This window comes from Oryza sativa, chromosome 12, assembly GCF_034140825.1.
Source record: "Oryza sativa Japonica Group chromosome 12, ASM3414082v1".
Lineage (NCBI taxonomy): Eukaryota > Viridiplantae > Streptophyta > Magnoliopsida > Poales > Poaceae > Oryza > Oryza sativa.
The window spans coordinates 15,547,078-15,569,411 of NC_089046.1; the positions used below are offsets into that span (position 1 = coordinate 15,547,078).

The 22,334-nt window shown below is 41.9% G+C and overlaps 3 protein-coding genes across 7 annotated transcripts; 2 read left to right on the forward strand and 1 right to left on the reverse strand.

Moving 5' to 3' along the window:
• Window positions 1-397: 397 nt before the first annotated feature.
• LOC4352155 (FACT complex subunit SPT16-like) lies at window positions 398-5,986 on the forward strand. The gene is made up of 2 exons (XM_015764811.3): window positions 398-955; window positions 2,563-5,986. Exon 2 carries the CDS (start codon window positions 2,579-2,581, stop codon window positions 5,786-5,788), a length of 3,210 nt encoding a protein of 1,069 aa, XP_015620297.1. The 5' UTR covers window positions 398-955; window positions 2,563-2,578; the 3' UTR covers window positions 5,789-5,986.
• Window positions 5,987-8,933: 2,947 nt separating this feature from the next.
• LOC4352156 (autophagy-related protein 101) lies at window positions 8,934-11,279 on the reverse strand. Of its 2 annotated transcripts, none has more exons than XM_015763194.3 (7): window positions 11,127-11,279; window positions 10,936-10,972; window positions 10,185-10,270; window positions 9,916-10,011; window positions 9,669-9,828; window positions 9,419-9,572; window positions 8,934-9,273 (listed from the first exon to the last, which is right to left on the reverse strand). In XM_015763194.3, exons 1-7 carry the CDS (start codon window positions 11,157-11,159, stop codon window positions 9,213-9,215), a joined length of 627 nt encoding a protein of 208 aa, XP_015618680.1. In that variant the 5' UTR covers window positions 11,160-11,279; the 3' UTR covers window positions 8,934-9,212. The 2 variants fall into 2 exon arrangements, with proteins under 2 accessions (XP_015618680.1, XP_015618681.1); XM_015763195.3 differs by having other exon boundaries at window positions 8,934-9,303.
• A 252-nt stretch (window positions 11,280-11,531) lies between these two features.
• On the forward strand, window positions 11,532-21,764 carry LOC9271078 (putative bifunctional dihydrofolate reductase-thymidylate synthase). Of its 4 annotated transcripts, none has more exons than XM_015763413.3 (11): window positions 11,532-11,664; window positions 15,613-16,139; window positions 16,241-16,640; window positions 16,718-16,762; window positions 17,600-17,665; window positions 18,923-18,984; window positions 19,067-19,141; window positions 19,255-19,420; window positions 20,478-20,601; window positions 21,271-21,377; window positions 21,489-21,764. In XM_015763413.3, exons 2-11 carry the CDS (start codon window positions 15,730-15,732, stop codon window positions 21,597-21,599), a joined length of 1,566 nt encoding a protein of 521 aa, XP_015618899.1. In that variant the 5' UTR covers window positions 11,532-11,664; window positions 15,613-15,729; the 3' UTR covers window positions 21,600-21,764. The 4 variants fall into 4 exon arrangements, with proteins under 4 accessions (XP_015618899.1, XP_015618900.1, XP_015618901.1 ...); XM_015763414.3 differs by having other exon boundaries at window positions 15,630-16,139; XM_015763415.3 differs by having other exon boundaries at window positions 15,663-16,139.
• Window positions 21,765-22,334: the final 570 nt, after the last annotated feature.

The window sequence follows — 22,334 nt, forward strand, 5'->3', positions numbered from 1 at the left end:
GTGCACAGTATCGGGCTGGCCCATTTTTTTTTCTTTTTCCAATTTTCAAGTTTTTCATCCGTTTTGCTCTCAAATTTAAATAAATATTGATCTTTTTCGACAAATTTCTTCACCATAAAACACTACAAATCAAGCACTACCGTTACCATTTTTTTTGATTTTTTTTCTTTTTTTTTTTTGAATTTTTGAATTCGGATGAAATTCGGCAAACCGTACCGCGCGGTACGGGTAACCGTACCCCCGCGGTACGGCGGTAACCGCGCGGTTGCCGGTTTTTGAATCCCTGGGAACGACTCAATCTTTCACTGATATACGGGCCTCGAGGAATACTCACGGGCCCACTTTCAGCCCAGCCCGTAAAAGTTATAGCCGACCGTCCCTCCCCGAACCTGAAACTGAAAGCAACACGAGACCGCAACGAAAGCCTAAACGCCCACGCCTCTTCAGGGCCTCCTCTCGCCTCCGCGCGCCATTCCGGAAGCCCTAGCCACGCCGATGCCGTCGCCGCCGCCCTCCGGGGAGCTCCCCCTCCCCCGCCGGAGGCTCCGCGGCCACCGCCGTCCGCCGTGACGCCGCGATGCCCCCCACCCCCGCCGGTGGGCGGGGGCGGGGGCGGCCCCACCCACCACCACGACGCCGCCTCGCGCCCTCCGACGCGGCCGCGCGCTGCCCAGGGTCGGTGCGGCGCGGGGCGGGGCGGGGCGGGGCGGCCTATATAAGAACCGGATCGCAACCCCGCGCGGGGGTACCACGGGGAGGGAGAGATAGAGAGAGGGAGGCTGTTTCGCGTGAGGAGGAGGAGCGTGGATTTCGGCGACTCCTTCCCTCTTCGTTCTTCGGCGTAGTTCTCCCGATATCGTGGCGGCGAGATCGAGGGGGGATTTTTTTTGTTCTCTCGAGATCGAATTTGTTGCTGGTGATCGTCGAATTCTCGCCAGACCCGGATTTCTGCGAGGTATGTTTACGATCGACAACCGTTGCTCTTGAATTTCTGTGGTTTTGATTTCTGGCGTGCTAGATTGGACTTGTTCGTCGCTCTAGGTATCAAATCCGCAGATTGATTTCGTCGGATTAATCTTGATAAAATTGCGATTATCATCGAATTCAGCATATAAGAAAATCGATTCTCCGAACACCTGAAAAAAACGAAATCTTCTTCTAAAAATAACTGATGAATTTGACAGCTAAATTAGTTGTATAAGCAAAAGATTTTGTGAACACCGGAATAAAAAGAAATCCTGCTAAGAAATTATTGATAAACTCAACACCTGATTTTGGTGTAGCAAAACGATTCTGCAAACACCAACAAAACGGAATTCGCAAAGAAAATTGTTGATGAATTCGAAAACTGAGTTTGGTGTATAGGAAAAACGATTATACGAACACCTGACCAAAACCAATTCTGCAAAGAAATTACTGATCAATTCAGAACTGCATAGTTTGCAATCTTCTACTCCATGTCTAGGCAGTTGGTGAAAGATTGTTCATTTGTTACTAGATTCATCAACTTTTTACTATGATTGATCAACGAAATACGAAGAAAACATGAATTGCCATGTATAAACATCAATCGCTTACTATGATTGATCTATGAAATAAGAACAAAGGATAAATTGGCATGTATAAAAATCAATGAGAAAATTTAGGTCATCAAGACATGGCATCTGTGATTTATGTAGGTTGAATACAATTAATATGAAGAGTTTCTGTCCTTTACTGTTGTTTCTGATACTGTTAGCTTATTGATGTTTTTAATGATTGGATTTAACATAAAAAGTTACTGTTATTTGTATCGAATGTGTATAATATGAAAGTGTTAAAATATCGTTGCTGTCAATCCTTGTTTCTCTATTGTTCATTAACACATAGAATTGGGAATTAACAGTATTAATTTTATTGAGAAGGGGAACATGATTTATCAAATAGTATTGCTGATAATAGGGTTAGATCCAAACACAATAGATATGAAGAGAAAACAGATTGAACTCAATGCATTAGTTCTGTTGTGAGCAGGAACTTTCTGACCTATCCGTTGGTAGTTGAATACTGATGTATTACTTAAAGTTAGTGGCGACTCTAGGAGGAGGCTCAAGAAAACTGATAAGCATGGCTCTATATTGAAAAGCATAAAAGTGATACTAAAAATGTATGATAAACTAGGAAAAACTATACATTGACCAGAAGTTATATTTTGATTTTCATTTGAAGTTTGCTGTTGTAATTTTTCTTTAAGAATAGTGTTTCATAATAAGATATTGTTGTTTGTACTCTAATATTGAGGTTTTCCATGAAGCCATTGGTTTATGAGTGCTTTCGTACAAGATTGTTCTAAGAAATATCATAGCTAGTCTCAGACGAATTACAGATAAACAAAGTTGTTGGCCATTTAAGTTGAAAACTTTATTGTAGGTCAAAAGAACATATTATAGACAGCTACTGATCACAGAAAACTTTTGCTGGCTGTTTTCCCTTAATTGTGTACTTGTTTCTGCAATGTATTTGCTGGTTCCTATCTTTTGCACTGAGGTTTATGACCATGCTCACTTTACGTTTGTTTTGAAGGCACTGCAGCTGTAGAATGGCTATTCTTGAAGCACTCCAGCAAACATCGATCCCTGTTACTGGATCTTCTTCTATTGCAGTCAGTCCAGAAAACTTTATCAAATGTTTGAAGAAGTTTTACCATCATTGGAAGGAAGATGGATCAAACCTTTGGGGATCTTCAACTGCAATTGCCATTGCTACTCCACCACCTTCTGATGACATCCGATATAAGAAATCATTAGCCCTGAGCATGTGGTTTTTTAATCGTGAGCTCCCTGAAACCATAATGGTTTTCACAGAGAAGCAGATTCATGTCCTGTGCAAGCAGAAAGGTTGTGATGCTCTTAAACCTTTGAAGATGCCTGTTTCAAAAGCAGTCAGCATTGAAATCGTGTTGCATAATTTGGCAAAGGGTGACAATGGTTCTTCCTTAATGGATGAAATCCTTCATGCTGTATGTTCCCACTTTGAATCAAAAAGTGCTGTTATTGGGCACTTAGCAAGAGAGAAGCCTGAAGGTAAGATTCTTGAAGTATGGTCTGAGAAGTTGAACGGATCAAGGCTAAGGCTTTCTGATGTGTCAAGCGGCATCTCTGATCTTCTTTCTGTGAAAGATGCCACAGAGATTATGTATGTTAAAAAGGCTGCATATTTAACTGCATCGGTTATGAAGAAGTATGTAGTTCCAAAGCTGGAGAAGATTATAGCTGATGAAATGAAGGTACAACATTCAAAACTCACGGATCTGATGGAGAAGATATTGCTTTCCCCAACAAAGATAGATGTCAAACTGAAAGCAGAAAATGTTGATATATGCTACCCACCTATTTTTCAAAGTGGAAGCAAGTATGATCTCCGGCCTGCTGCTGCTAGTAACAATGATAATCTGTACTATGATTCTGGAAGCCTTATTGTGTGTGCGATGGGTGCAAAGTACAGTAACTATTGCTCCAATGTTGCAAGGACTTTCCTGATTGATTGTGCTGGGGAAAAATGTAATGCATATAAGGTCCTCTGCCAGGCACATGACGCTGCTATTGCTGCTTTGGTACCAGGTAGCAAGGCTAGTGATGGTTACCAGGCTGCGGTTTCTTTGGTGAGGGATAAAGCTCCTGATCTTCTCCCCTTTTTTACCAAGTCAGCTGGGACAGGAATTGGCATTGAGTTCCGTGAAACTTGGTTGTCTTTGAATGAGAAAAATGACAGGATACTAAAGGAAGGGATGGTTTTTAATGTTTCCCTTGGTTTCCAGAATCTCCCAGAGAAGACTGGCGATTACAAGAACAAAGAATTCTCTCTATTGCTGGCTGACAGTGTTCTTGTTTGCAAGGAAAAGCCACATGTCTTAACAGCTTTTGTCTCCAAAGCTGATGGTGATGTCTTTTATTCATTTGATGAAGAAAAGACAGGTTCCCCTTCTGTGAAACCATCGTTGAATGCAAAAGTGATGGTCCCAGAAAAACCAGTGCCAAAAGCAGAGTTGATGCTGCCGTTGAAAGAAAACCTGCGATCCCACAGCAGGACACCAAAGGAGGACCTTAGGAAGCAGCTTCAGGCAGAAATTTTACAGAAGAGAACTGCTGAAATTGCAATGAATAGTAATGCCTCCAATCATAAATTGCTGGAGGGACAAGGCCTTAGAGCTATGCGTGAACCTGTTGCATACAAGAGCACAAGGGATATTCCCTGTTCCAATCGGTTGGAGATTCAGGTGGATAAGCAGAATGAGGCTATCCTATTACCAATATATGGAGTTATTGTCCCCTTCCATGTTTGTACTGTAAAAAAAGCAGAAATCCGTGGGGATAGCAACAGAGGAGTCTATGTCTGTATTACATTTAATGTCCCTGGCACTGCTTCCAATCTCCAAGATCCCTGCCTGAAGACAAATGCAAATCGCATTTTCTTAAAAGCAGTCACCTTCATTTCAAAAGACAGAAAGCATGCTGACGAGGCTATTCAATTAATGAGGATTATTCAAAGAGGAGTATTAGAAAGAGCTAAGAGAGCTAGTTTGGTCAGTCAGGAAAGGCTTCAACTATGTGATAGAATGACTAGGGACAGGATTCAGTTGATGGACTTGTGGATACGCCCAACTTTTGCTGGTCGTGGGCGTAAATCCCCTGGAATTTTGGTGCTCCATGTCAATGGTTTTCAGTATTCCGCATCTAAATCTGAAAAAATTGAAATCATGTTCTGCAATGTCAAGCATGCGTTCTTCCAGCCAGCTGAGAAGGAGATGATAACTCTCCTCCACTTCCATCTTTACAATGATATCATGGTGGGCAACAAGAAGACTAGAGATGTGCAGTTCTACATTGAAGTGATGGATACTGTAGATTCAGTTGGTCTGAGGCGCCGAACAGCATGGGATCCTGATGAAATTGAAGAAGAGCAGCGGGAAAGGGCACGGAGGAGCGGAATAAACAGGCAGTTTGAGCTCTTTGTGAAAAGGGTCAATTCCATTTGGTCTCAGCCAAGGTTTGAGCAGCTCGGCTTGCAGTTTGAAACTCCATCGCAAAAGCTTGGGTTCAATGGAGTCCACGGCAGAACAACATGCTTTATTGTTCCTACTCCAAGTTGCCTGGTTCAACTGGTTGAATCGCCGTTCCTTGTAACTTCTCTGAGGGAGGTTGACATCGTATGCCTGGAAAGGGTGGCGCTGGGGCAGAAATCCTTCGACATGGTTTTCGTGTTCCAAGACCTGAAGCGAGATGTTATCCGCATAGAGGTCATTCCAATGACCTCCATTGATGGGATTAAAGATTGGCTCAATGGCTGCAACCTGAAGTACTACGAAAGCAAGCTGAACCTCAGTTGGCGTAAGGTCCTGAAGGAGGTTATGAACAATAAAGAGTCAGACGAGAACAATAGGTGGGAGTTCTTGAACCCAGATGCTAGCGACTCGGACTCGGAGAGCTCACAGACAGAAGATGATCAGTATGAACCATCAGATGCCGACTCATGCTCTGAATCGGATGACGAAGACAGTGACAGTGAATCTGTGGTGGATTCTGGTGAAGACGACGGTGCCATGGATGGTTCAGAAGATGATGGTGGTGATGCTGCCGAATCGTGGGATGAGATGGAGCGCAAGGCGAGGGACGCCGACATGGAGATGGGCAGTGAGTCGGACAGCGAAGACGAGAGGCAGCGGCGAAGGGAGAAAGCACTGGCCAAGTCTCGGTGTCCTAGTCATCCACAGGCCAAGGGTGCTGCGCACAAGAGGCAGCGAATTAACTAGTTCTCAGATAATGGAAGTTTAGCTTGTTCTTGTGGCACTTTATTATGCATCTGTCGCTTTTTACCTGTCGTTAGTTTCGGTGGTGAACTTTTGATATGTTCTTCTAGGTACTTTGCATAAGTACATTACTTTGTCAGCATAAGTGACTCGAAGAATGTTCAGTTTTCTATTATAGCAACATTATCTCGTTTTACTGCACATGGTACTTTTTATTGTGGCCAAATTACTTGAGCAACTCGTTTTGTCCATTGATTTGCACATGGATAGTCGGGATTAGGGTTAATGCTCGTTACTGTCTCCTCTGCTATGACGGAGGATCTCGTTCCCCTTATACCAAGAATATTCTTGATGGTAGAAGCATTGGAGCTGTGTGTGGAGTTATTGGTGCATAGCATGACTTCATCCATTAGGGTTTAAATTCTGATGCCCTAGAATGTTACGTATATGTAAGCGGGCTTTTAATATGTTTTAGTGAGATTGGATCTGTTGCTAGTTTTCGTCTTCTTAAGCAGTTTTCAATAGGCTTTAATGAGATTAGATATGTCGCTAGTTTTTTGTCTTCTTAAGCGCATATTAAATGAGATTAAGATGTGTCGATTTGAACATATGTTGTTTGGGGAAAAATGGATGTGTTAGTGTGGTGTTGTGTGTATAGTGTGCGTGGGTGTGTCTTTGCTATATAATCAGAAAAAGAATTATTGTTGATAGCTAAAGAATTTCAGTTTTGATCTAACTTATGAACGACACCATTGCCTTTTGCAATTTGACTAAACATAAGTTTTTTTTTTAAAAAAAAACAGGAACTGGAAACAGGAGCTTCCATTAATCACAGGCTCAATTCTCTTTTTATTTTGAATTGCAGTAGACTCCTGCGCAAGTTTTAGGACAGGATGAAGTCGAACAGGAAGTAAAATGAGAAGACATAAACGATCGTATCTGCCTAAACAGAGCAGTTAGGACTCCGATCCAACTCTTCGTTTGTGTAGTAAATGCCGCTTCTAGACAGTAGCATCTGTTTCCAGGAAGATTGGAGTCATTCAAGTTGTGCTGCTCTATCCAGAACCACACCAAACAGCTATCGCCTTAGGGTGTGTTTCCACGTCAAAATTGAAAGTTTGACTAAAATTAGAAGCTTGAAGAAAAAAGTTAAAAGTTTATATGTGTAGGAAAGTTTTGATGTGATGGAAAAGTTGAAAGTTTGAAGAAAAAGTTAGAAACTAAACAAGGAGTTAGTCTAGAGATCCTTCGCACCATAAATCACCATCCACCTTTTATGAACTCCCATGTTTCAAGACATTAAGGCTGTGTTTAGATCCAGAGGTGTAAAGTTTTGACGTGTCACATCGGATATACGGACACACATTTGAAGTATTAAAACATAGACTAATAACAATACAAATTACGGAATCCGTCTGTAAACTGCGAGACGAATTTATTAAGCCTAATTAATCCGTCATTAGCAAATGTTACTGTAGCACAACATTGTCAGATCATGAAGCAATTAGGCTTAAAAGATTCGTCTCACAATTTATACGCAATCTGTGTAATTAGTTATTTTTTTTCATTTATATTTAATACTCTATGCATGTGTCCAAACATTTGATGAGACAGGGTGAAAAATTTTGCCAGACGATCTAAACATGTCCTAACATTTAGAGTTGGTTCGGTTTACGGTTAGGTGGATGAGATATGGTCATCTTCTTTTTTGTTGTATGAATCGATCTATTTTCTTTTTTCTTGTATTCTCTCCGTCCCCAAAACCCTAACTTTTATGGGTGGATTTGGACGAGTGTTTGTCCAGATTTACTTCTAAGTTGTTATTTTTCAATGATGGAAAAGTAAGTCTCAGCTGATGGGGGTATTCATTTTTTAATAGGCCTTGACATCATTGAAAAATAACTTGAAGAGCAATACTTTTGTTAAGAAAAGGACAGTTTACCAACGTTCTTACAAGGATCACACCCCCAACCCTAGCACCTCACGCGCACCTTTTTAAGTAAAAAGAGGGACCTAGATGACGTCTTCATGGAAAGAAGCGACGAAAGCACTACCGCCGCTGTCCACCAAAGGTCTCAAAAGAGAACCGAGATTGGGTTTTCACCTAGCTGCCCCACTAGAGGCGGAGATGGCACGGCAACGCTCTCAGGAAGGAGAGACGCTCGAACATCATCATTGCCAGCCCTACCAAGGCCAGGCTGGGCTTTCACCTGCCGCCTACCGCCTGCCTATCCACAACTGACGCACCATTTCTCCATCGCCATCTAAATTTTTTCAACGTGTGAGCACCACTGCACCGATGCCCCCCGCCGGTCAGCCTCCACCGCCGCAGGCTTGCCAAGCGGCTGCTTTCCCGCGCCTCCCTCCAGCCACCTGCTACCTTCGCTACAAGAGTCGCACGTCCTTGCGACCTTCAGCCTTCTTTGCCACCGGCCACTGCTTTCGTGAGCCTCTGCCAGACCGCGTCTCCAGGGTCGCGCCACCGCGAGCTCATCCTCTCCCGATTCCGGCTATTCCGGGCTTGCCAGGGCGGCCATTTTGGGCGCTGCCTCCCACGCCGAGGAGAAGCTCCACCGCCGCCTTCCGGGCCAGCCCCTCGGGCTCCGCTGGTAGTGAAGCGGCTAGAGGGACGAAGGTGGTGGTGCGGGCTGCTAGGGTTTCTCCCCCGAGCCGCCCTCGTGAGAGCGACACAAGGGACCTCTACTAATGCTACACGTAAAGTGCAAAATTCAAACACATAATATGGGCGTAAGAGAAATACAATATCTTTGCCTAATGTGTGGTACAAAAGAAAGTATGAACAAGAAGAACGTCACACAAGTGAAAACGGCGCATCATCTCCTTGTCATATACTACAAAGGATGTGCACCATGGTGGCGGCCTTGGGTGCAATAGAGCCAGCCTCAACCCCCTGCAGAATGGGAACACAAGTGTGGTGGGAAAGAAAAACAAAAGAATCTTCCACCTTGAAAGAGACAAAACTTTAATTGTAAATTCTTCCAATATTTTCCTACAAGTAAATTATTTTTTGTGAAATTCGCACACATTACCCCCTGTTGTTTAGCAACCACAGTTGCAAATTATCGATTCCCCAAATAAGATTAGCCACTGTCAGTTATTATAGCAAAGCTGCTTGTGGTCACACATATTGACTGCAGACAACTCAATTTCTCTCATAGTAAGATTTGCCAGCATGAGTTTTTAGTTAGGAACAACTGCTTTTGGTCACAGATTAACAAGGGAAATATTTACATCTCCAGTGAGTAAAATCGTTGGTTTCTGTCTGTTCTATTATTACCTAAATTATTCTGTACAATATGATACTGTTCATGACAATGGCTTGACATCTTTGACAGAACGACCACATAGGGGGTTATCTTCTATCCCAACGCTGGACATGGCGTACTTGATGATCACCGTCTTCAGTTCAACTATTCAACACTCTTCTAAGGACGTCGGCGTTCCACCCGAATACAGAATCAGAAGAGCTGTCAACACGTCCAAGGAAAAGGTGTCACCTGGAGATTCAGATATTGATACAGAATCTTCAACAAACTTACAGAATTCATCTGTCATCAGAGGGTACCCAACGAAATGTTCAGTGCAATTAGATATGTAAATGAAAATATGCACCTGGGGATCGAGATCTCGTGATTGAATATCCTATCGGAGATTGGAGGAATATGGTCTTTTTTCTCATTGGCGAAGTTGATGATCTGGAAAAGGACTTCCTGGATCAGCAACCCCAGCGCAGCACGCTTGGAGCTGGCCTCTTCCAACGCTTTCCCTGAGGGGAAATGTCAACAGAAATTAGTTTGCCGATGATTTGCTATATACATGTGAAATAATACAATCCTGAAGAATGAGCTGTAAGAAAAAAAACCTCGAATACTTGTTGATGCTTTGGAGCTACGTGATTTTCCATGTCCTTTAGGGCTTATGACATGCAAATTGATGAACCACTGTTCCCAGTAAATCCTCTCAGTTTTGCTGGTGAACCAGCTTGGGTTTTTGTTCTTTTCGTCAAAGAAGGACAGGCAGACCTAATATATTGAACTCCCCCAGTATTAAAACCAAATAACGCAAATGTGTAAACGGCAGAGTATAATGATTATGAATATCAAACAAACCTGGCTTCTTCGATTTGGATGCTTCTCCACCCAAGCAATGAACTGGTTGATCTTTTCATCCACCTCCTTTTCTAAGTCAGGAAGTCCGCATTGAACCTGGGGGCAGAAGCATGCAGAAAGAACAAGATTATTTGTTTGGAACCAAGTCCAGCAAACGTCATCAGATCATAATTCCTTAAATTGGAAACCTTGCAAAATTGTTTGCAACATCAAATAGACAGATGAAATGGGCTGTAACATGGTTCTTCAAGAAAGAAAACAGTACTCACATAGGTGATCTCAAAGAGATCGCAGTCAACATCTTTAGGCCGAACAAGAGTAAGAGTTCGGTGGAAGAAGATCGTATGTAAAATGCCTGCAACATATTCATACATAACATCACTACCAACATAGCGTGGACAGACATAAGAATAACACATCTGGATGGAAGCTCAACTTGAAAAAAGTAATGAAATCAGGAAAACAACATCTAAGTTGCGACTAATTAGATTCTTGAACCATATATCATGTTATGTCACAGAAGTGCTGCAGATAGAATAATTAGATCCAGATATAACATTGCATTATGGAATACAGCCAGATCCCCATCTCTCCCTCTACCATCATAGACACTTCACACAAGATGCTTCTTTATAATTAGGGATGGACTAATCTTAATGGTTGTAATCCTTATTCCACTACCACCTGCTAGTATTCACCATGGTCGATGCTTCCTTTGATTCACTGAAAAAGGGACTTTTTTCTTTTTTTGCAATATACGACTCCGAACCAAACAATCACTAGTTTGTCCCTAAAAGAAAAAAAAAATCTGAATTTTCGATCTCAAGAAGCTTACATGTGCAGCACATAGCACAAAATCCTTCATTAAAAAGTTTTGTTTGTCTTCCTTACAAAGTTGATCCTCTGATTTGGGCAAAATTCACACATTGTATTCATCAAGGAAACAGAAAGTGCGTGCAATAATAACTAGGATGTAGGAGTACTACTCATCAACAAGAGGTGAAATAGAAAAAAACTCACATCGAAGCACATCTTTGATCTCATCCTGTTCCAGCTCCTAGTGCACCACATGCGATTAAAAACCATCATTAAACCGTCAGTAAAAAACCTCTTCTTCGAAGCACAAATTATCACCCCCCTCCCCCCACAAAAAAAAAAAAAATCCCCCCCAACATGAGAGAGGGAGGGAGGGAGGCGGCGCTGGATCTCACCAGCTCCTTCAGCTGGCACGTCTCGCAGTTCATCGCGACCGGTCTCTCTCCCCTCCCTCCTACCTCCGCGGCGGCGGCGGCGGACGCTCTCGATCGATCGCCCCCCTGCTCGCCGAAATCCTCGCCGGAATCCCCACGAGAAGAGAAGAATCCGATTTTATTTTAATTTTTTCCACATATAAATATAAGGGAATAAATCCGCTCCTGTTTCGGTTACCGGGTAGGAGAAGCGAAGCAAACGCAGCTGTGCCACTGACATATGGGTCCCACTGCCACACGAGGGACCCACCGTCCAGCAGGAGACTGCCATGTGGGCCCACGCGGAAAGTGACAAGAAGGATTTTTGGTGAGGGAAACTCGTCTCCGGCTCTCCGCTACTAGGGTTTGCGCGCGCAAGTTTCCCGCAGTCTCCCGCCAAAAAAAAGAAAAAAAAACGCGGCTCCTCGCGCCTCCCCCCGACCACCACCTCGGCGATTCGACGGCGACCGCTCGCTGCTGGCCTCCGCCGGCTTGGTTTCGGCTCGCGGCGCCATCTCGGGTGAGTGATTCGGTGTGCTCCCTCCCTGTTCTTTGAAGCAGATTCGTTCCTTTTTTTCTTCTTCTTCTTCTTGTTCGGTTAATTTCCTGAGAAAATCACTCAGGTTGTAGTGTATTCGCCTTGGCTGACTCAAAATTGGCACAGTGGGAAGGAAGAGTATATTAGGTGTAATCTAGGTGTTATGTTGTTCTTTTGTTTCTTAATCGTGCTTGTTCTGTGGCGAAGGTTAGAATTTGGGGATGAATATATTGATGTGGAACATATAGTGGAGGTTCACCCAGGGAGAATACGATAGTAATATGTTTAATTTCTTTCGAGAAGGAAGAGTATTAGGTGTAAGTGAAGTGCTATGTTGTTTTTCTTTTAATCGAGTGTGGTCGGTGGCGAAGGTAGAATTTGGGGACGAATATATTGGCTTGGTGAAGAGAACTGAGGTTCACTGATGGAGAATTCAATAGTAATTTTATCAATTTCTAACTGTAATTCTTTGAAAACGGTAATTGAAATATTCGTGGTCAGGCCAATATTGAAGCGATCCAGAAATGAGTAGTTGGCAAATTTTCTTCCTTTTTTTCTTGATATAAATAAATCCGCTCCTGTTTTGATTGCGGAGTTTTGTTGGATTGGGTAGGAGAAGTGAAGCAACCGCAGGGCTCAGCTGGGGGACTGACAGGTGGGTCCCACCCTTATATGTGTGACCCATCTTTATGGGGCAGCCGATGAACAGAGCAGCGGCAACGAAAGGAATTAGTTCATTTTAAGTCCCTTAACTTGAGAGCGAATTCGATTTTCATTCCTTAACCGTAATACCAGATACAACCGATCCCACAACTGTCAAAACCGGTGCAAAAAAGATCCCAAGGCGGTTTGGATGGCGGTTTTGGTTGACGTGGCATCTAAGTGGCTAGTTTGACTTGTTCTCGTCTTACGTGGCGATGATGTGGCAACGGAAGCAAAATACAAAAATTAAAATAAAAAAAGTGGAGCCCACATGTCAATCAGATAGAAGATACTCCCTCCGTACCTGTAAAGGAAGTCGTTTTGGACAGCGACACAGTCTCCAAAACACAACTTTGACTTCTTGTTTCTATAAAAATATTTATTGAAATGTGATATATGTATACTCTTATGAAAGTATTATTCAAGACAAATCTATTCATATATTTTTTATATTTTCAAACTCAACAACTTGAGAATTATTCATGATTTATATTCCTAAGGTTTGACTTAAACATTGTCCTGAACGACTTTCTTTTCGAGTATGGAGAGAGTAAGAACTAGTGGGACGCACATGAAAATTAGCGGACCCCAGATATCACTAACACATCCTCTCCTTACCCCTCTCTCTCTTTGTTTCTCTCCCTTTCTCTCAGTGTGAGCGGCACATTTTTCTTGGCATTTGCGGCGTGGGAGCAAACACTGTGGATGGCGGCGAAAGGCAGTGGCGGAGTGGAGGAGGAAGAGGAGGAGGAGGAGAAGGGATGGTGATCGAGACACCATCACTAGGCCACAGCTGCGGCCTCGCGTCTCCGTCGCCGACCAAGGTGGGGGAGGTAGCCGAGGTCGGATGCGTCGACGGTGTCAGGCGTGAGCAGATACAGATGGCGATGGTGTCATCCTCTGGCGGCGGTGAGCTGGTCCTTCTTGGTAAGCGGACGGCACGGCAGTGGAGGAAAGAGGAGACGAGGTGGCACCGTCGGGCTCGCGCAGCTCGAGAGAGAGGATAGATGAGGCGATGTGCTAGACGGTCACGGGCGTTAGGCGGAGGCGACTTCTTCCGTCATATCCGTGCCCGGCTGCTCATCGAGCCACGATATTAGGTCTAGGAGGTAGCCGTCGTCACTAGCATCGGGCGGTAGCAGGAGGCCGGCGAGCACGACGGGCTTGTGGTAGAGCTTGACCTCCACCACCCTCTCGGTCTCCGGCGGCGTTGGCGACAGTGCAGGCGTCGACGAGGAGATGGAAGGAGAATGGGATGAGGAGATGAGGAGATAGAGAAGAGAGGGAGAAGGGGAGTTAATAGAGAAGAGAGGGGATGGGCTAGAGGAAGGGGATCACTGACATGTGGGTCCCACTATTTTTTAATCTTATTATTTGACTGACATGTGGGCTCATATTTTGTTTTATTTTTAAAGTTGTGAAATTTTGCTTCATATGCCACATCAGATGAAGACCGAGTCAAATTAGCCACGTAGGCGTCACGTTAGCTAAAACCGCCGTCTAAACCGCTATAGGACCTATATTGCACCTGTTTTGACAGTCGAGGGACCCGTTGTATCTGGTTTTCCAGTTGAAAGACGAAAAATTGGATTCATTGACGAGTCAAGGGACCTCAGATGAACTTCTTCCGTGGTGAAAACACAAGCTGAAGTAACAAAGCGGTACGCACGCAAAAAAAAATTATTAGGTCCTAATGCCCAATCGTGGGCTAGTGGCTCATCTCCTCCTAGAGAGAGATACCTAGAGGGGAAGTTTGAGAAAACTAAAAAAAAATTTCGGTGCAAGTCGTTTCTGCTGCTAGGATTTGCGCATGAAAATTTCCCGCCGCCTCCACCCCCTCTTCCCCCCCCTCCCCAAAAAAAAAAATTTCCCGAAACGCGGTCTTCGGGCGCCTCCCTCGATCACCGCTCGGTGAATCGACGGTGGCGTGGCGCAGAATAGCGCAGCCGCTGCTGGCCTCCGCGGCTTGGTTTCGGTGCGCGGCGACATCTTAAGTAAGGAATTCCATGCCTGACCCGAGACCCACATGCCCGTGCCCAACCCGAAACTCACATGCCCGTGCCCAACCCACACTCGCCAGGTCTATCGGGCAAAAACCCCATGCCTGTGCCCATGTCTGACGGGAACGGGTATGCCCGACGGGTACCCACTGGATAGCACAAATTTTAAAAACAGAAGTATAAATGCAAAAGTTACAACAAAACCACATCTACACACATAATTTAAGTTCAACACTTACAACATCTACATCATGACATCAACATCAAGACTTGCACAACAAAGCCAGCAATATCAATTAATCAGGGCAGCCATCAGTTGCACAACAAAGCCAGCAATATCTCAGTTCAACACTTAATCTCAGCTCACAAGTCACAACACCAATATCAGATCTGGCATAAGATCAGGCTTGCCTGCGTGCGCCACCGCCTGCTCCCTCCCGTGCGGCTGTGCGCCGCCATCTATGTGCCGCCACTTGTGGTCCCTCTGCCTGCTCCCTTCCTCCCTTGCGCCGCCGCGCCGCCGCCCGCGCTCCCTCCCGTGCGCCGCCGCCTATGCTCGTTCCCTCCCGTGCGCCGAGAGCCCGAGAGAGAGAGACTGAGAGAGAGAGACGCGAGGGAGTGAGGGACTAGGGTTAGGGTTATGCAGAGATGTGAAATATATATACCGCCTCATACAAATGGGCCAATGGGCTGGGCCTGAGGAGGGATGTTAAACTATTGATGGCATGCCTGATGGATAATTGGATATAGATGTGCTACAAATTTTCGGGTCGGGCATGGGTTACCTGTGGGCAAAATATAAAAACCGGCTGCGCCCACTAAGTTCACGGGTGTCGGGTCGGGCGTGCCCACGGACAAAAGAACGCGCCCACGCCCCTGCCCATCGGGTCGGGTATCCATGGATACCCGAGCCTGTGGGCATTACTGCCATCCCTACAGAAAATTAAGTTTTACATTTCTTCCATCAGAAGAGTGCAGGATGTACTCTGGAAGTAAAGTAGGGCAATATAATTAGGGTAGTCAAATACCATTTCCTCAGTGATTTCTAAAGGCCAGTGATTGATTCCTCTTATTTGGTGAGGATGTATGAGGTCTTAAATTCTTATAGACGTTTCCCTAAATGTCCTTATTGGCATTATCTAAAAAAAAATGTCCTTTTTGGATCTCAATATTTGAAGAGTGCTGTCCTTTTTGGATTCTTTCTCATTTGTTGCCTTCTAATATTCAGGCCACACATTTTTTCAGAAAGAGTAACATCCTGATCTTGAGACTTCAAAGTCTCAAATATCTTGAATTCAGGGACAAACTCAATTTCTCCCGCTTTCACAAATCTCAAGTGATAGTCATGTCTACAAATGTTAACAATGGTAACTCAGAGAGCAACCTTAAGAGAAGTTATCAAGTTGTGGTTTCTGCTACTCGCGACATGGGTATTGGGAAGGATGGGACGCTGCCATGGAAGCTGCCGGGTGACCTGAAGTTTTTTAAAGATATTACAGTGACTACGTCAGACCCTTCAAAGAAAAATGCTGTTGTAATGGGAAGGAAAACATGGGAAAGCATACCCCTTAAGTTTAGACCACTCCCTGGTCGTTTGAATGTAATATTGACTCGTTCTGGGAGTTTTGATTTTGCAACTGCAGAAAATGTTGTTATCTGTGGGAGTTTGGATTCTGCCTTGCAACTGCTAGCAACAACTCCATACTGTTTGACAGTTGAGAAAACTTTTATAATAGGAGGTGGCGAGATTCTGAGGTGAGTCATCACCTTTTTATTGGAATATCTTTGTGCACAACATTACTTAGCTATTCTGTCATCAGATTCAATATTAACTTTAACAACAAGTTCTGTTGTAGGCAATCTTTAAATGCGCCTGCTTGTGAGGCCATCCATCTTACCGACATAGAGTCCAGCATTGAATGTGATACTTTCATTCCTCCAATTGATCTCTCCATGTTCCACCCATGGTATTCATCATTTCCAGTGGTAGAAAACGGCATCAAGCATTCTTTCATTTCCTTTGTTCGTGTTACAAAATCAATTGCAGAAGCTAATGATTCTAGTGGCAAGGAATTGACTGGAAATGATTCTAAGAAGGTCAAGTTTGAAATTGAGAATTTTTCCTTTTTACCTAAAATGATATTTGAAAGGCACGAGGAGTATCAATATCTCAATCTTGTTCAAGATATAATAAGAAATGGTGCTAAGAAAAATGACAGAACAGGAACAGGGACAGTATCAAAGTTTGGTTGCCAGGTACTTTCTCATCATATTTTTGTTGGAATTGTATTTGATCCGTGGAGGGCTATAAGTATTTTTTTGTTTCTTATCAGATGCGGTTCAACTTAAGGAGGAACTTTCCATTGCTCACAACGAAGGTATTTTATACTGTATTCTTTTTGAACTGTATACACTACTAAGCACACTGCTCTTTAAAGTCTTAATACATTGATATGCATAGCTTTTGCATATTCCTGGAAAAAAAGGCACTACCGAGTATAAACAAAGCTATGGTCAGTGCATGGTCCTAGAACTGAAAGAAAACCTTATTTCTGATAATTCGTTTTTGGTAAAGTTTTTCTTTCAGGGAAGAAAGTAAAGGGAACTGTCATATAATAAACAAATACACCTTTATCTGGTGTTAAAAATTTAAGCTGCTTCTAGCCTGTTGAAGAATGACTTAGATGAATATCAGTGATACCTGCAAAAAGGATGTCAATCATGTTCTGCTGAGGGATTTGCACTGCATTTTTATTTTTATTTAATTTGTACCTTCTTTTATGGTTAATTTCTTGGTTAAATGGGCCTCATTTGTATTTTGTACTCTGCAAGATGGATTTGCAATTTACTGACTGCATCAATTATTCTTAATTCTGTTGAAATGAGCATTTCACTATTGCATAGCTTGGTCCTTAATAAGGTTAAATTAAGATATTTTTACCACAAATGCCCTAAAATATTATGAGACTGATTTATGTGACAAACTATGTGAATTTCCTTTTTGATAGTTTTCAAGAATTGTAAAATTTGGCAAAGTCATCTTATTTATCTTAATCAGGACTTGCCTGTTTGTCTGAACTTTGAACTATGGATGAAAAATCTTGGGACATTGTACCCCTTGTGTATTTACTAATCCTCAAACAGCATAACATTTATTTTTATTTATTATCCTGGACTACTTTTGAAAAGTGAAATGTTCTCTTTGCCTTTACCAGAGGGTATTTTGGCGTGGTGTTCTTGAAGAGCTATTGTGGTTCATTAGTGGCTCAACAAATGCAAAGGTGCCTTTTCCTTTAATACATAGAGCAATTAGTTGCTTGATGTATGTATGAGACGACCTCGTTTCTACTTTGTTGTGCTGTATTATTTTAGTGGTAAAAGGGCTAGTGCACTTTTCACGTGCAAGGGGACACACTCTCATGCGCACTGGAACTGTTGTGGGTGATAATATAAAGTTATAACGCACAATATGGTACATCTTAGAGCTTGCATCATGCATCATGTGGAAGTTATGCATAGCTAAGTTCAATGGGATTCTTTTTGTACTGTATTTTCTAATGAAATATGTTACTGACAGTCTGACACTTGGCCCATTCATCTGTTTTCAGAATACCACCGTACATGTGTATCCTATTTCCAGCAAGTTGTGCATCTTATGTTTTCTGGCTGTCATGTGACAAATTTACTTATCTTATGCTGGCAAGCATAGTTATATCCCAATTACTTACTTTGTCTGCCTTTCATGACATGATTGCTGTTTTATTGTCGCTATAATGATCCTTAAACCGTCAGAGGGACTGGCTTGTGACGACTTTAAGTAGAACAGTGCTAGGTGAAGTATATGGGACCGGCTTGGGAAAGAATAGAACTAGAGTAGCTCGTCACAGGAAAGGTAACAGCTGAAGTGGAGTGGCTAGGGACTTGTTATTAATCTTGTCATGCAACCCCATTCTTATATAGGTAGGGTGACCCCTTAAGAAACTTTTCTCTAAAATTATGTAAATAGATTACAACTCAGAGCCTGTTTACTTTGCTGCCAAAAAAAACCTTACCAAATTTTAGCATTGCCAAAATTTTGGCAACTATACCAAAATTTTGGTAACTTGCCAAAATTCTGGCAGGATTTCTTATATAGTTACCAAAATTTGGCAGCAAACTAAATAAAGCCACTTTTTTGGCAACTTTACCAAAATTTGGTAAGATTGAAAATGGCACCAAAGTGAACAGCCCCTCAGTCTCTAGTTCAATCTCGAAACAAACTCACTTCTAAATACTGAGGATACTGTTCACAACGTGAACAGTGTTCCTGCACATAACAGTTATAAACTTGTAATGCATACATGAATACTGTTAGTACATTCAAATTGTTGGTTGTTTTGTCATATGCACTGAACTCTGTAACCCATGAATTGATAGTCTCCTTCAATTCATTCAAGCTGTTGTTTATGGGCACTGTTTCTGAAATTTTAAATTATTGTTTTCTCCAAATAGTTTGTTATTTTTATTTGTCATGGCAGTAAACAAGTTTTCTAATGCAGGTTTTACAGGAGAAAGGTATTCACATATGGGATGGCAATGCTTCAAGGCAGTATCTTGACAGGTACATCTCTTATTATATATCTTCTTGATAGAAACATAACTTGGAAGCAAGTATCTTATTTTTTTTTCTCGGAACTTTGTAGTATTGGTTTAACACAAAGGGAGGAGGGGGACTTGGGACCAGTTTATGGATTTCAGTGGAGACACTTTGGTGCTGAGTAAGTTTGCAGTACTTTGAAACTTTCCTCTCTCTCTCTCTCTCTCTCTCTCTCCATATTTCCTTAACTTTATCTATCTGACTAGATTCTAATTTCCGTGAAATATTTTGTAGATATACTGACATGCATGCTGACTACGTGGGAAAAGGTTTTGATCAGTTAATGGATGTCATTGACAAGATCAAGAATAATCCCGATGATAGAAGAATCATTTTATCTGCATGGAATCCAACAGACCTGAAAAAGATGGCCCTGCCACCATGCCACATGTTTGCTCAGGTTAGCATAGCTTAGTCTTTTTTCTTCATGTTTACATCTCAAGCTTCTGTCCTCTCTATTTAAGAATTTAATCTTACCAATCTTCAGTAATCACAACCTTGTACATAAGTGAAGCACTGAAGCCAATGTTAAAAAACTTAACCATTCATTTATCTCTAAATTGGGAACCCCTCGTGAGATTTTCTTCAGAGTTCGCTTAGTTTCCAATGCATATTGGTGACATGGTGCCGATACTCTGATACAATTTTCATGAGATTATTATTTTTAGTAGCAAGGCAAGATCTCTGCCTAATGCATTAATAGAGGTAGCAAACATAGTTTACAGTCTCCACATTGATTTTGAAGGCTGTCTTTTGGAGATTGACCTTTGAGTTGGAACACTCCTCTATCTCTCTCCTTTCGACTGTTCTAGCAAGCGTAGATCATGAGGTTGTTGAATTTCCTCATTTTTATTTGTACATTGGCGTCAGACTCATGCCTCCATCCTGTGAAGCTATGGAAGACATTTCTCAGTTTGAACTGTTCTTATTTTTTTCATGTTTTCACCTTGAAGAGGTTAGGTGCAATATGTTTTGGCTCCATGATTCCGAACAAATGCCAAGGGTCCCTTTCATGGACAGAATGAAGCTCTGCAAGTCCAATTCACCAATCATTATCTGTAACTGCTTTTCTATTCATGCACTGCCACTTCAAGCAGAGTGCCGTTTAAACTTATTAAAACTCTAATTCACAGACCTTCCTCAATGAGGAAAAATCCTTTGGTTTTTCATATTTGTCCCATTTAACAAGACAGTGACCCCACTTGCACTATCTGAATCCATAATGGGACAATACCTTGATGTTATCTAATCTCTTCATTGCCGATTAGCAAAGGAAATATTGTGAGGTGATAGTTTGGCATAGTGGAGAGAACCGAATTAAAAGGGTCAGTCTTCTGGATGGAGACAAGTTTTCAGTGACATCTCTTAGTTTTTCATGAAATGATTTTGATGCTACCAGATGTGCTTTTCTCATTTGACTATCTTATCTAACTTCTGTAATGTACTGAAATCCCCAGTTTTATGTTGAGAATGGGGAGTTGTCATGCCAGATGTACCAACGCTCTGCTGATATGGGGCTCGGTGTGCCATTCAACATTGCATCATATTCTCTTCTGACATGTATGATTGCACAAGTGTGTGGTATGTTCTCACTTGCTTATCTTTTTACACCGGTTATTCGTTTTTCCTAAAGTCAAAGCTTCAAACTAGAACCCATTGCACATGCTAATTATTCGTAACAACTTGGTTTATTGTTGATTCTGATAATCCGATTTATATATTGATTGTTGTATACTTGTATACACAGCGATCTGTCATATTAGCCTGTTACGCTGGAACTTTCAAATGCAATTTAGAGCTATCAGTTTTCTGGCAGAAAAACTGTTATGAATCATTCTTATGGTAATATAGAATAAAATTGTACTCCCTCTGTCCCAAAATATTTGATGCCGTTGACTTTTTTAAACATGTTTGACCGTTTGTCTTATTCAAAAAATTTAAGTAATTATTAATTCTTTTCATATCATTTGATTCATTGTTAAATATACTTTTATGTATACATATAGTTTTACATATTTCACAAAAGTTTTTGAATAAGATGAACGGTCAAACATGTTTAAAAAAGTCAATGCCGTCAAATATTAGGGATGGAGGGAGTAATATTCTTGGTTTATTGCCTTCCATTTTGTAGTGAATATAAAAATACATTACAATGAACAGTTGCAGAACTACCTGATCCCAACTCTTTATGTACCCATTCTGTTTATATGTTTTTTTTTTTACGTAAGCATTCTGTTTCTATGTGAGCAGATCTTTCTCCTGGGGATTTTGTCCATGTTATAGGTGATGCCCATGTTTACCGTACGCATGTTGAAGCGTTAGAGGAGCAAATGCGGAAGCAGCCTAAACCATTCCCTGTAAGCAAATGTTGATTAATTTACTGCATAAAAATGATATATTTTTATTCAAAGTACCTGATTATTTGATTATTCAACTGATTTTTTGTGAGTTTTGGATCCCATCTGCAGATTTTGAAGATAAATCCTGTGAAGAAAGATATTGATTCTTTTGTAACATCAGACTTCAAACTGGTTCGCTATGATCCTCACCATAAGATAGAAATGAAGATGGCAGTATGAGTTGGTAGCTTCTATTTGCAGACTTCTGTTGTATATTTGATGGCAAATTGATATGGTTGATTGGATTGAAGTGCCTTGTCATCCTGTCTTACAAATATGTCTTACAAATTGATATATTTGCTGTTGTACTGGATGATTGGTATAAGATGGATCATTTCCACCAAATCTTCCATCCACACTAAAGAATATGCTAAAACGTTTAAAAAATTCATTAAATTTACTTTCACTTGTTTTCATTCTGTATTTCTGTCTGCAGCAAATACAGCTAGAGCCTTTTTAACAGTACACGGAATTTAGAAAAATGTCATGAGCCCTTGAATAATACTAATTTGACCAGCCTCAAACTACTATCCGCTTGATTTTGTGCCTCAAACTCAAAGCAAAATTTCTTTACTAAATTTAGCATGTATTACTTTGCGTGACAATTTTTACTGTTCTGATAGTGAGGCAGCTTGGAAACTTATTTTTCAAATGCACATTTGTGCTCAACATTGGGATACCTGTCCAGCCATTCCATGTGATTCTTCTGGTTTTGTGATCTGATCATCTGAAGATTGAAAAGGCACCATTCTTCTGGTTTTGTGATCTGATCATCTGAAGAGTGAAAAGGCACCATCTGACCTTAATTTCGGTAGTTATTTCTTCATTTGCAAGTATTTGGATTCGTCTGCCACTAATTATTGTATGACTCATACTTCTTTTAGAAGGAAGGACACAATGTCATGTGACCAAGCC